The 13,928-nt window shown below is 43.4% G+C and overlaps 1 protein-coding gene across 1 annotated transcript in view; it reads left to right on the forward strand.

The window, feature by feature from the left end:
• Positions 1 to 11,610, forward strand: part of LAMC1 (laminin subunit gamma 1) — a 121,667-nt gene extending 110,057 nt beyond the window's left edge. The window contains exons 23-28 of the mRNA XM_047751950.1: positions 1,067 to 1,216; positions 1,478 to 1,592; positions 2,893 to 3,092; positions 4,194 to 4,352; positions 6,634 to 6,733; positions 8,572 to 11,610. Coding sequence (XP_047607906.1) covers positions 1,067 to 1,216; positions 1,478 to 1,592; positions 2,893 to 3,092; positions 4,194 to 4,352; positions 6,634 to 6,733; positions 8,572 to 8,828 — 981 coding nt within the window. The 3' untranslated portion in view covers positions 8,829 to 11,610. The remainder of the gene's footprint in view (positions 1 to 1,066; positions 1,217 to 1,477; positions 1,593 to 2,892; positions 3,093 to 4,193; positions 4,353 to 6,633; positions 6,734 to 8,571) is intronic.
• The last annotated feature ends 2,318 nt before the right edge of the window (positions 11,611 to 13,928 follow it).

Raw genomic sequence — 13,928 nt, forward strand, 5'->3', positions numbered from 1 at the left:
AAAAAAAAAAAAATCCTGTGAGTATAAACATTAAATAGCACTGACTCCTTTAGTGATAGGAATAATCACTCCTAAATCTTGGGTGTAAATTCAAATTATAATATGTTTGGATTAATTAAAGCAAAGGGTAGCTGGATCATTACTCCCAGGAACTCTCTGGTTTTGAACAAGAGAGAGACAAAAGAGATGGTTCAAATGAAAGAACTCCATCAGGATGTTTGGGGGCAGGTAACATATTTTGGGTTTGTATTTGAGGTAGTGTTCTATTTCACCTGTACTCTAATCATTCTGTACTCTAATCATGGAAACTCATACCAGGTGTATTTTTTGCACTAAAGTCGAAATTTTTTCTTTTTCTTTTTGCCGCCACACCTGAGGCATATGGAAGTTCCAGGACTAGGGGTCGAATGGGAGCTGCAGCTGCCGGCCTACAGCACAGCCCCAGCAACACCAGACTCGAGCTCTATCTGTGACCTACACCTCAGCTTTTGGCAACACCGGATCCGTAACCCACTGAGTGAGGCCAGGGTTCAAATCCGCTTCCCCACGGACGCTGCGTAGGGTTCCTAACCCGCTGAGCCACGGCAGGAACTCCCTGAAATTTTTTAAGTTTCACTTCTTATGCCTGAGGTATTGACTTGATTTTTACCACATGGTTTTAGGTCTTTTCAGACATGTACATCTATATATGATTCCATATATATGGAATTTGATAATAAGCAAAATTAATCTATGGTGATAAAAACCAGACCAGCGGTAGCTGCATTGTTTGAACGGTGGGTGTGGAAATTGATTGGAAAGAGATACGGGGAATTTCCTGGGTTGAAAAATTCCGTGTTTTGATTGGGGTGTTGGTAATACAGGTGAATCTATTTGTCAAAACGCATCAAACTTAGCACTGTACATTTCATTGTATGTAAAGTATACCTCATTTAAAAAAAAAAAGTAAAGTCTTGACCTCTGCTGTTCTTTTAAAACTATCCCCTAAGTATAGAGTTCCTTCGCCTGCATTTCATCAGTCTAGTTGTTTTGTCTAAAATGCGATGTTCTTACTTACTTTTCATAGAATGAGGCGAATAAAATAAAGAAAGAAGCTGAGGATCTGGATCGTCTGATTGACCAGAAGTTAAAAGATTATGAGGACCTCAGAGAGGACATGAGAGGGAAGGAATTTGAAGTAAAGAACCTTCTGGAGAAAGGAAAGACGGAACAGCAGGTTGGTTTGCTATGCAAGTGTCTTTTGCTTCCCAAGGCAGAGATGGAAGAGGTCCGACTCTGTCTGTGAGGTTTTACTGCAGTTGCAGAAGCAGCAAGACACTCAAAAAGAATTCAGAGAAGGGTCTTACACTGACGCCCAGTCCTAACCCGCTGTATGCTGCCGGGTCTCAGGGACATAGCTTGGAGGTGCCTGGTCTATTAGGAGGGAGAAGGGCTTTACCTTGGAGGGTTTGTCCTCTGATCTGCCACGTGTTTGCAGACTGCTGACCAACTCCTAGCCAGAGCTGATGCTGCCAAGGCTCTTGCGGAAGAAGCTGCTAAAAAGGGACGAAATACTTTACAAGAAGCCAATGACATTCTCAACAACCTGAAAGGTATGGGGGTGGTCAGATAATTGGGTGAATTAGCATGTGTCCTCCACTAGGGTGATTTTCTTTCCTTTTGCTTAAAAGAAAAAAAAAATGTTTATCAGAAGACTTTCTGAACATAGACAATATAAAAGATAATAGTATAATAAATCCCATGTGAGTATCATTCAGATTCAGCAGCAAAGATTTTTACTGCCTTTACTTCATCCCCCAACACCTACCCGAATTTTTTTTAATGCTGAAATATTTCAAAGAAAAATCCCAGAACTCATGTCATTTTATCCCAGCATTCCTCCATATGGGGGAAAAAGAGGGACATTTTCTTATGGTAGGATAACTAACTCCTGTAACCCTGTAACCACGATATGCCTGTTTAGCTGGGTTGCATTGGGAAGAGGAGATTATCTTTAATTTTCTCTGCCAAGTGCATCTCAATCTTTGTGTTTTCTCTCCTCACCCAAGATAACAGAAGAAGTGTGCTCAGTCACTGTGTAGCCTTGGACTCGCCTCTGATAAACATAGGTTCTGTAAACACAGATGCTTTCTGGGGTGATGGCTGAATGCATGGACTCTGTCAGTGGGTTCGGGTTAGAATCCCTGATTCACTGTGAAACCTTAGAAAAGTTATCTGCCTATTTAATAATCCTCAATTTCCTCACATGTAAAAATGATTCGGTACTTGCATCACAAGCGAATAAGACTCTTGACTCAGTACCTAAGGCATAGTAAACACTAAATAAACCACAGCTTTCCATATTGGTTGAGCTGAGGTGGTGGCATACTGAGCTCTGCAGGAAAACATATTTTTCTTTTCTGTTTTTTTTTTTTTCCTGTTTGTTTTTTAGGAGGGCCAGAACCTGCAGCATATGGAAGTTCCAGGCTAGAGGTCAAATCAGAGCTACAGCTGCTGGCCTACACCACAGCCACAGCGACGCAGGATCCAAGTCGAGTCTGCAACCTACACCACAGCTCGTGGCAATGCTGGATCCTTAACCCACTGAGTGAGGCCAGGGATCAAACCCACATCTTCATGGGTACTATTTGGATTCGTTTCCGCCATGCCACAATAGGATCTCCACATTTTTCAAATGAGAATTTGCCTTCCAGAAACAGGTGTTCATGCACATGAATCTTCCACACAGAGCTGTGTGCTTTATTCTCCTAAGATTTCATTCTCTATTGTTTGTCATTCTTTTCCCCTGACGATCATTGTTCATGAAACAAAATCCAGTGGCGGGTCCCTGAAAAGTTCCCTTTTTGGCTTGTTGAGAGTTTAATTCATATGCATTCCTTGAACTTGTTTTAGATTTTGATAGACGAGTAAATGATAACAAGACGGCTGCAGAGGAGGCCCTAAGGAGAATCCCTGCCATCAACCAGACCATAATCGAAGCCAATGAAAAGACCAGGGAAGCACAGCTGGCTCTGGGCAACGCTGCCGCAGATGCCACTGAGGCCAAGAACAAGGCCCACGAGGCAGAAAGGATTGCCAGCGCTGTCCAAAAGGTATACACTCCCTCTTCTCCGAAACAAAGCCTCTGCTTGTCTATTTCTCTAGTCATTTTCCACTTTCTTTCCGGACCCCTAAAAGCTCTTGCAGATTTTTCCCTTGACTCTGGTATAGTTATATTAAAGCGCCCCTGTCATTCTTTTTCTTTTTTTTAAACTAGGCATTAGTGCAGTAACCACATTGATTGAGGTGGGAGAATCATTGCAAGTGTCCTTTACTCTAAAATTTCTAATGGCAGGATCTGAGTTGTAAGGAGGAGGGACGGCTTCAGGGATCCATCGAGCCCCCTCCGTCAAAAAAAAAAAAAAAAAAAATCAGACTCTTTCTAAATAAACACAGTTCCTTGACATGGACAGTTGATGTTTCGTCTGTCCTGTATGGAGTGCCAAGTCGGTATAGTTTTCAAGCCACCCTTTCAAACCTATGGCCATATCTAAGCCCCACCTAATTAGACTTTTTTGTAGCTGCCAGTGCTAGGCTTCTTTCTACTCATCTTAAAGAATAATTTCTTTAGGCTGGCTTTCTTCTGCTTAAAGATCAATCTTTTTGTTTTATTTAAAGGAGAGATTGGAGCTGATCCCTAAAATTATGTGTTTGAGAATCACACACATTTTTTAGTTTCTTTCAAACAGTGGGTTCTTGGATTCATTATATCTTATAAAATATATCCTATTTCAGGGTTTTGGTCTTTTTTGTACATTGTGATGAACTGCCAAGTGGAATAAGACTAGCTTTGAAGAGAGAATGTATCCAAGCAAAGGAGTCTAATGAATGTGATGTGGCGGAAAATGTACACTATTTCAATGTTGAAGCTCTTCGACCTCCGCTAAAAATGGCAGCAATAGAACAGGAATTTTTAAGGATTAAATAGGAGGATACAAATGAAAATGCATGATAAAATGGAAAATGTGATTTTGTTAGGTGGTAATGTTATTTTTATATGATACCATAGGTCAACATGTAGTACAAATTCTTGCCTCTCTTATTCTGGATCATTTTTTGGAGCCATTTTATAGGTTATATAAGGAACGGCAGCATACGTTAGAAAAAAGAAGACTTTTTTTTTTTTCATCAGCAATTGTTTATTTTGTGCCTAGAATGCTACCAGCACCAAGGCAGAAGCTGAAAGGACTTTTGCAGAAGTTACAGATCTGGATAATGAGGTGAATAATATGTTGAAACAACTACAGGAAGCAGAAAAGGAGCTAAAGAAAAAACAAGATGATGCTGACCAGGACATGATGATGGCAGGGATGGTAAGTGATTCTGGCATATTTGCTCGTGGACAGAAAGTGAAGGCTGTTCCATAATAAAGATCCTTAACTTGTAGAGAAGAGTCTCTTTCATATTGACTTCTGTTTTTCATTGGGTTTTCTGGTCAAGAATTGGGTTAGTACTTGGCATAGAAGACAAAGAATTTGGAACTTCTGCCAGGTTGTTGCACAATAGTTCCTTCCCAAAGCTACTCTCAGTTAAAAGCAAAACATTGTTTTACACATTTGAGGTTGGGGGATATTTAAAACTATGTATTTTATATTTCTGAACAAGTAATTCATAGGAAGTATAAAATTAAAAAAAAAAAAAAAGGACAAGAAGGAATACAGTTAAAAGTAATCCCTTCCTCTTCTCCCAGCAACTTGCTGCCTAAGGACAAAGACCAGTTTTTTATGTAAAGGGACATTTTTGAAGATGACAGAACATACCAAACTCATATCCAATTTAATTTTTTACCTTTTGTGATGATGTGTATACATAACCCTGTTTGTAACAAAATTGACTTGTGCACGCGTGGCCCAACAAAGGACTAGGGTCCCTTTTTCCATATTATGCTCTATTTTGCTTTTGAAAGACTTTGGTGGAGTCACAATGGGAATATTCCTTTCTAGTTCAATGTGCTTGCAATCACAGTAATGATAGACATGAATTTGTTTAACTGTGCACTTTCAGTGCAAAAAGGGTTCCTTCTTCCACACCTGCTAAAAAACATGCCCTTCACTGCAGATCATTTTCACCTTGGGATGGAAAGAAGAAATACTAGGCTTTAATCTAGGTAAAGAAATCGCTAGGGAGGTGATTATAGGAAGCATCCCTGTGCAAATGCTTTATTTTATTATGCATTTTTTGCTTTTTGTTTTGGATTGTCCCTAGTTTTCTGTAGCAAGGTATGGCTTGAGTAGAAACTCCCATATAGTAAAAATGTGTATTTTTCATATGTACTGAGCATCCCTGGATTTTCTTTTTTCATACAGTTATAGAAACATTAGGTTTAAAGCCATTGAAAGAAGGAGAAAGATATATATTCTCTGTGAGCTTCAAAAAAGGGTGTGGATTCAATTCACAGGATAGAAAGAGCTATCTTTTGTTCCTTTTGATACATTCCTTCTAAGGTGCTCAAAGCACCCTCACGTGTCTTATCCTATTTATACTTATATCAATCCTGAAAGGCCAACATTGTACCAATACTGTTGGAGTCTGTGACCTGTTTTCTTCTTGGAGAGCGTGAAGGCTTAGAGTTGTCCCTGGTCGAGGAGGCTGAAGGCAGCAGGTTCAATGTCATAGTCGGACTCCCCAGGCTCTCACAGGCTGCGGCAGAGTCCTCTGCTGCTCTCTAGAACACCCGCCGGCAGCCTGGGAAGGCGCGGTGAGAACTGCTGCAGTTTGAACACAGCTTAATTGTTTGTACGCTTTTTCCCCTTGTGTTCCATTTCTCAAATTTCCTCATTGTTTCTATCCAAAAAATTTTGCATTGTCTTGACCCAAAAACCTAGGAAAAACAATTCTGTGGTAGGAAGCTCAAAGCTACTCTTTTATATCCTGGCCAGATCTATTTGTGAGTGCATCTGTTCTCTGATACTTTAGATGCTTCCTCTTCCATTGCCATTTCCTGTGACTCATGTCCAAGTGTATTTGTTCAGGTTTCATGGAATTTTCCCAAATATCTGTACCTTTAGTTGATTTTTTAAGTGTCAATTATATTGCTCCAATGTGTGTGTGTGTGTGTGAAAGACAGCGAGAGATTGTACGGTTGCAGGGGGAGAGGGAGTTTTAGAAGAAGGTCACTTAATTATGAAAATTTTCTGAGAATAGGACATTTCCAATAATCAAGTCCCTAGGACTGTCCTTGGAGTGTCCATGTTTTGCTTCTGAAGTGTAGTTTTATATTCTTCTTTTAAAAGTAACTTGCTTCTGCTTGATGGGTTTTATTAGGACTACACCTCCATGTATTCTTGAGTGAAAAAAGGAGCTAAAGTTGATCTTTGAAATACAAATACAGTCACTGTAGGCAAACTGACTGCTTCTTTATGACTCTCATGTGAATTAAAAATAACATCCTCAACATGAAGATAGGATTAAAAAAAAAAACAAAAACAAAAAACCTAACAGTGGGAGAGAACAGTTTCATGAAGTTTCATGAATTAGAAGCGGAGAGACCATCTGAAAATTAGATCTGTTGACTCATTGGGAAAAAAACATTTCAAAAAGATGAAAACGTACCATCGAGACTACCTGTATCAATTATCTGTTTTCTCTGTACAGGCTTCACAGGCTGCTCAGGAAGCCGAGATCAATGCCAGAAAGGCCAAAAACTCTGTTACCAACCTCCTCAACCTTATTAATGACCTCTTGGAGCAGCTGGGTAAGTAACCACACAGTCTTTGTGGGCAGTCTCAGAATCCTTTGTATTGTTCTTAGGATCTGAGATCATTGACTCCAAAGTAGATACTAAAGTGTGAAGATTATATGAACTGAATCATGACTTTAAGTTGTATTAATTCACCAAGTACTTACTAGGTCCTTCCGTGGACTTCGGCCTTGGAATCTGAACGTGGTCCAAGAACTGAATAAAGTTTTGAAGATATGCTGCCAGCTGGGGTGGCTCATTTATGGTCAGGGTTTATGATACAGTTGAGCAGTGATTATTCTTAGTTCATCCTGCTGGCAGAGTGTCTTTGAAGGATTTAAAGTGAAGGATTTCAATGATAGAATAAAAGCACACTTTAAAGGACAGTTGGTTAAAGGATAACCTGATGAGGTGACAGTTTTGATACCAAAAGAGAGAAAAGGCTTTCTTTTTGAAGGAACTATAAGCATATTCCCTTTAATCTAATTTGATAGAGAGCAGGCCTCATTATAGGGCCAGTGTACTTTTGTCACCAGCCTGCATTATAAAGTGGTACTACTCTAGCCAGTCCAGCATTGTAAAGAGGCATTCTTTTTTCACGTGCTACCCTTTAAAGTTTGGTTTTGGTCAGTGTTTTGTTTTGGGGCTAGGGTGGGGGGAAGGGGGGGTTAGAGGGGTATGTGGTATTTTTATCTCTCTCAGTTATCAAGAATAATAAATTATGTGCCAGCAGATGCATTTTAAAATGAAAGTAAGCTAGAAGAGGTAGCTTTTTGTGGCAGAAAAAGCTGGATTTTAGTTAGGCTCAGGTTGGAACCTTTGTTGCTTGGAAGCCATGCACATTTGGGTAAATGATCTAACATCTGAGACTCATTCGTGTAAAACGGGCTTGTGAGAATTTCATCGAGTACAGTTTCCATGAAGTGTTGGTCATTGTGCAGCTGGCTGTGTGCTTTCGTTTAATACAGAAACAGTTCTTCTCAAAAGAACCTCTTTTTTTGAGCCGATTTTAAAGTGAAGCTTTGCTGAAATTATTTCAGCGTTTCGACCCTGGCTGTGTTCCATAGGAGGGCTCATGGAAGCAGGCCATGACTCCCCACACATCCCAGTTTCCCTGGGATCTAAGAGCTGAGGGCTCTAGCTTTAAGATTTTTGTGTTCATCAGAGGGCACTGAAAAGACACAATGACTGTAGAAACATGTTCATGCAAACATGAGAAAGGTATGAAGTGTTATTCGATGCTCTTCAAGACCACAAGTGAGGCTTCAGGTCCGGAGCATAGGAGCTCCCTATTTAGAAAATATTTCGGAGTTCCTGTCGTGGCACAGTGGTTAACGAATCCGACTAGGAACCATGAGGTTGCGGGTTCAGTCCCTGCCCTTGCTCAGTAGGTTGACGATCTGGCGTTGCTGTGAGCTGTGGTGTAGGTTGTAGACACGGCTCGGATCCTGCGTTGCTGTGGCTCTGGCGTAGGCTGGCAGCTACAGCTCCGATTCGACCCCTAGCCTGGGAACCTCCACATGCCGCGGGAGCAGCCCGAAGAAATAGCAAAAAGACAAAAAAAAAAGAAAAGAAAATATTTCACAAAAACCATTTCCTTGGAGAAATAACCCTCCAACTCCAATGTTGATGATATGCTCTGGCCCGTCCCTTCTGGGTTGGGCCAGAGTGTGGACTTGGTGTGCCTTGTTCATGCCCTTGTGGGACAGGAGTCATGGCCTCAGGCCACTTCTGCATCGAGGCAGCTGCTGGACTTCCTTTTCGAAAAGGCTGGTGGGGGTCCTTGTGGACTGATGTTAGCCTTTTCCTGCTGAGTGTATCTGTCCTCTTCTGTGCCCTTTCTGACTCCACAGGGCAGCTGGACACAGTGGACCTGAACAAGCTAAATGAGATTGAAGGCACCCTGAACAAAGCCAAAGATGAAATGAAAGTCAGTGATCTCGACAGGAAGGTGTCCAACCTGGAGAATGAAGCCAGGAAGCAGGAGGCTGCCATCATGGACTATAACAGAGACATTGAGGAAATTCTCAAGGACATCCGCAACCTGGAAGACATCAGGAAGACCTTGCCCTCCGGCTGCTTCAACACCCCGTCCATAGAGAAGCCCTAGCGTCCTCCGTTAGGGCTGGAAGGCAGCACCCCGGCGGGGAGCCATTGTGAGGCCATAAAGTGCCTTAACACAAAGATTACATTTTTTCAGACCCCCACTTCTCTGCTGCTCTCCACCACTGTCCTTTTGAACCAGGAAAAGTCACAAAGTTTAAAGAGAAGCAAATTAAACATCGTGAATCGGGAACGAAGGGTTTTATCTAATAAAGTCTCTCTTCCACTTACGGCGCTCCCTCTTACCCACACTTTCCCTTCTGAGTTGCATCAGGACGTGGCCTCCTGCAGTGTTGTACGGCGGCTCAAACACCACGTGGGAGCCCTGGTGTGCCAGGGCTGGGCAAGTGCATCCCGTTCTCACTGATACCAGCAGAACCTCCTCAGTCTCAGCACTCTTGTCTCTATGAAGGAAAAGTTTGGCTACTGACAGTAGCATTGCGATGGCCAGTATTTCCGGTCTATAGGTAAGGAAATCGCATCTCCAGCTCCCGCCCCTCTTCCTCCTGAGCAAGAGGAAGTCCACATCCTGTGCCAAAGGTATTGGTGGTTTAGAATGTTGAGAGCCATCCTCGGTTGCATTAGCTCTTTTGGGTATAGGACACTGAGCCATCCGTGAGTAAGGGTGCAATGGTTTACAGCAGTCTCCAGGAACACACGAGACTGCAGAAGGAGGCTGAACATTTTCTCAGATGTTACTAATTGACTAGGAAGATAAACTTTTTTTTTTTCCAGATTTTTGGGCAGCTGATAATTTCATTCTGGATGGGCAGCTTGCACTCAGCCATAGACGACTTCTGTTCCTGTAAATGGAATGTATACTGAAGAAATAGGGATATATGTGATAACCACTAAAGGTCTCTTTCAAAATCAAACTAATTCCTAGAGCCTTTTTAGTATATGTCTTGGAACTAGTCTTGTGATCTGCCAGAGGCCGTTTGGTCCTTATGATCTGGACAAACAAAACAAAAGACAAGCCCCCTTGTCCTGGTCTGTTCTAGCAAAGGGATAGAACTTAGATGCAACTCGCACGGTCAGGATCTCACGGACCCGCTTTGCTTCCACTGGGGAGAGAGATGAAACAGTGGACCCTTAGCCTTCGTGTTCTCCTGAGGTTTCCACCTTGTAGAACCCCTCAGAGCACATTGTTTGCCAAATCCTGGTGGCAAATACTTGCACTCAGTATTCACACAGCTGCCCACACCATGTAGTTCCTGCACTTTGTGATTTAAACCCACTCTAAACCTTCCCTCTATGTGCAGAGGGAAGACCCAAGACCCTCTGTGGCGTTTCCTAGTGGGCTTCTCAACTTTTGATCCTCAGCTCTGTGGTTTTCTTCTGAGATCACAGCGTGACGATTCCCTGCCACAAACCCCTTCCTCCTCCCAACCCGCCTCTGAGATTCATATATAGCCTTTAACACTATGCAACTTTGTACTTTGCGTAGCGGGGGAAAGAAACTATTATCTGACACACTGGTGCTATTAATTATTTCAAATTTATATTTTTGTGTGAATGTTTTTTTTGTTTGTTTGTTTATCATGATTATAGAGTAAGAAGTTTATGTAAATATCCTTGGCCCTATTTCTAGAACGGCACTGCCTGCTCACTTCACTTCATTTCCCCTCTCCACCGGCACAGCGTGTCGCATACCTCCTTCCCTCCCATCTGCGCGTCTTTGGATTGAAGTTGTTCCCCGTTGCTTGGCTCTTCGCCTTGTGTTTGCAGCATGTCCGTTCTCTTAACATTCACGTCCACCTGCTTTCCTCTACACACAGCCACGAGAAAGAGGTACCTCGAGCCCTCTTCCCCTGCAGGCCTGACGGTCCTCAACCGTAGCATCATGTCCTTCTCCGTGTCTGCTCCACAGCAGGGATGCCGGCTTGACAGGGAGGGATGGAGTTAGGAAAGCTGGCCAAAGGGCATCTTCGCCATGGCTGTGCGTCTCCACAGGAGTGAGCTAGAAATGCTCTTTCTGGCAGTTGCGTGCGCTGAATGGGTCACTTTTGCAAGAGGGTGCGTAATTACTGAGCGCGCAGGCATCAGAGATGGTGCTGCAGACAGGAGGAGCGGGAGAGGTGTCGAAGCCCCTTCTCCCCATTCCGTCGCCTTGCATCCCACCGTTGACTACCGAGGTCGAGACCTGGCATCCTCCTAAGCATCCTGTTGCAGAGGGCCTGGCTCTTCCTGACCACGTTGTTCCCGTCGGTGTTTCCTAGCCGGTTCCTCTTGTTCACAGCCGTGTACTAACAGACGTCTTGGTCAAGGTTGCAGGAAAAGGACCAAAGATAGACTGCGAAGGTCGTTTTCCATCTAGCCTGCGGGTCAAGTTCCCTCCAGTCGGTCTTAGCCACGGTGACATTCAGGCAATTTGTTGTTGTTGTCGTTGTCATTTCTTTTCTCCTTTTCCATCTGTGTGATATATTTTTAAACAGAAGTGTATTTTTAAAATAAAAGTCCTTTATAAGATGATACCTTCATTACACTCCTGCGATATAGCCATTATATTACTGTATAGTCCCAGTTTATCTGTACTTTATGTAATAAAACAGACAAGGTGGCTGCTGCAGAATGCTGGGTGGCACAGGGGACAAAGACAGCTGTACCCTGGAACTTTGCCTTTGAATTCCAACTGTGGCCCTTTTCCATGTGCCTTCACTTTAGCTGTTCGCCTTAATCTCTACGGTCTTGCTCTCCGGGGTGGTAAATAAAATGCAACACTTGGCATTTTTTATGTTAAAAAAACAGTATTTTATTTATAATAAAATCTGAATATTTGTAACCCTTTACACTTGGTGTGGCCTGAGTGTGATACAGGGCGTTTATGATGCTTTAAACAGTATGACTAAGGGAAAACTCCTCATCATGTGTTCTTTGGCTTGTCTATTTTCCTGGGAACAATTCAGTGTGTGTGCCTGTGAGGACAGGTATTTATTTATGTACATATAAAATGTTTTTAACCTCTCTCAGATTAGGATACTTTGGTGTAGTCCAGAGGTTACCACACTCTTTCTGATAAGAGCATGATCGTAAATGTTACAGGCTTTCCAGACCATACCATCTATAACACCTGCTCTGCTGTTGTAGCAGGAAAGCAGCCGAGCACAATCTGTAAACGGCCGAACGTGGCTGTGGTCCAGGACAACTATTTACAGAGACAGGCCCGGGCCTGTGGGCTGGGGTTTACCAGACCTCCTGGTGTAGTCTCAATACTTGATTAATGACTACTGAGGACTATTTTCAAATTACTCGGGCTTCCTAAATTAGCAGCTGTGTATGAAGAGTTGTCTTCCCACCTTTTAAATACCCGTCTTTAGCTAAACTACAGGTACGTTCTTCGGATACTGAGAAAACACATTCAGACGTAATGGAAATAGAAAAGTAACGTGCTTGGACCAGCAGGACTTCAGGAGGGCTGGCCCACTTGGACTAACCTAAGGCCGGGTGAAGACGTTTGGAGGAGGAGTTTCCGTTGCGGCTCAGCAGGTTAAGAACCTGACTGGTATCTGTAAGGATGCAGGCTTGATCCCTGGCCTCGGTCAGTGGGTTAAGGATGCAGCGTGCTGCAGGCTGCAGAGTAGGTTGCAGATGCGGCTTGGATCTGGTGTTGCCGTGGCTGTAGCAGAGGCCTTGGTTGCAGCTCCAATTTGACCCCTAGCCTGGGAACTTCCATTTGCTGTGGGTGTGGCTGTAAAGAGAAAAAAAAATTTGGAGAAACTAGGAGCCAGCAGAAGGCTTTGTTCTACTCTTGGCTCTGTTTGTAGCTGAGTCCCTGCAGATGTCATGCCGCCTTCCCCATCATGTAAATAGGTATGACCATGACACCTGCCACGAATAATCTGCGTTTTCCTCAGTAGACTTCCTTGGAGAGAGCTTTAGAGGGCACCAGTTACCAGCTTTCTTACACATCCTGTTCCTCACCCCCTTGGAGGCTGTGATTCAGCTGCAAATACAAGTCCTTAGTTACTGTGTCAGAGGGTTGAGTAGGGTTTTAAAACCTTGTTCCCTATTCCTTTTGTTATTTCAGAGTCAGAGGTTTCTCCAGAGTTGGGGTTAGCATAACCTGATTCAAAATATCCCCAGGAGTTCCCGCCGTGGTGCAGTGGTTAACGAATCCGACTAGGAACCATGAGGTTGCGGGTTCAGTCCCTGCCCTTGCTTAGTGGGTTAACGATCCGGCATTGCCGTGAGCTGTGGTGTAGGTTGCAGACGCGGCTCGGATCCCGCGTTGCTGTGGCTCTGGCGTAGGCCGGTGGCTACAGCTCCGATTTGACCCCTAGCCTGGGAACCTCCATATGCCGCGGGAGCGGCCCAAGAAATAGCAAAAAGACCAAACAAACAAACAAAAAAAACCAAAATATCCCCAAAAATCTACCCCTCCGTAAGCATTCCAGCCCCTCTCAGTAGATCTGAATTCAGCGGCACCACTTCCATTAAGCTCAAAATGGAATGTCTGGAGAAGACAGGACTGGCATCCAGGAGCATCTTGAAGTAGGAAAGCGGGTGGCACCTTCCACGTTAAGCTGAGAAAGGACGCACCAAGGAAAGATCAAATCTCTCCAGGCCAATAGCTTCTGGGAACAAATGAGACAGCTGTGAATGGCAGGTAATTTTGCCTGTTTACACTGAGCAGGTTTAATTGAAGTGGATATTAATAGCTGGAGTGAAAAAGAAGACCTTTCTACAAGCAATGTATCTCTCAGAAGCTCCTCTGGTTCAGGGTCATCAAGCAGATGTCTTCTATTTGTGCAGAGCCTCCTAGGATGATTACACCTGCTCTCCATAGATAAATGGAATTCTCAATAAAAATCAAATGCCTAAGGGAAATGTTTAGCCGAAATCCAAAAAAAAAAAAGCTCAAGTAAGAGAAACTTCAACATTTCAAGAGTTGTTAGAAGGCCTCCATGTCTTCACTTGAACTCTTCTCTGCTCAGAATGTGCTTTCTTTCTCCTCCCTAGTACAGGAAAACCTGAGGTCAAGGTGTTACCTCCTCTCTTGACCCTGGCCAGTCCCTTCTTATGCTTATACCCCTCAGCCTGGCACTGGCCTCTGACATGGCCCTTGGGCACAAGTTTAGTGGTTGGGTGTGTCTCACCCAGCTTTCCT

The sequence above is a fragment of the Phacochoerus africanus genome, chromosome 11, assembly GCF_016906955.1.
Source record: "Phacochoerus africanus isolate WHEZ1 chromosome 11, ROS_Pafr_v1, whole genome shotgun sequence".
Taxonomy (NCBI): Eukaryota; Metazoa; Chordata; class Mammalia; order Artiodactyla; family Suidae; genus Phacochoerus; species Phacochoerus africanus.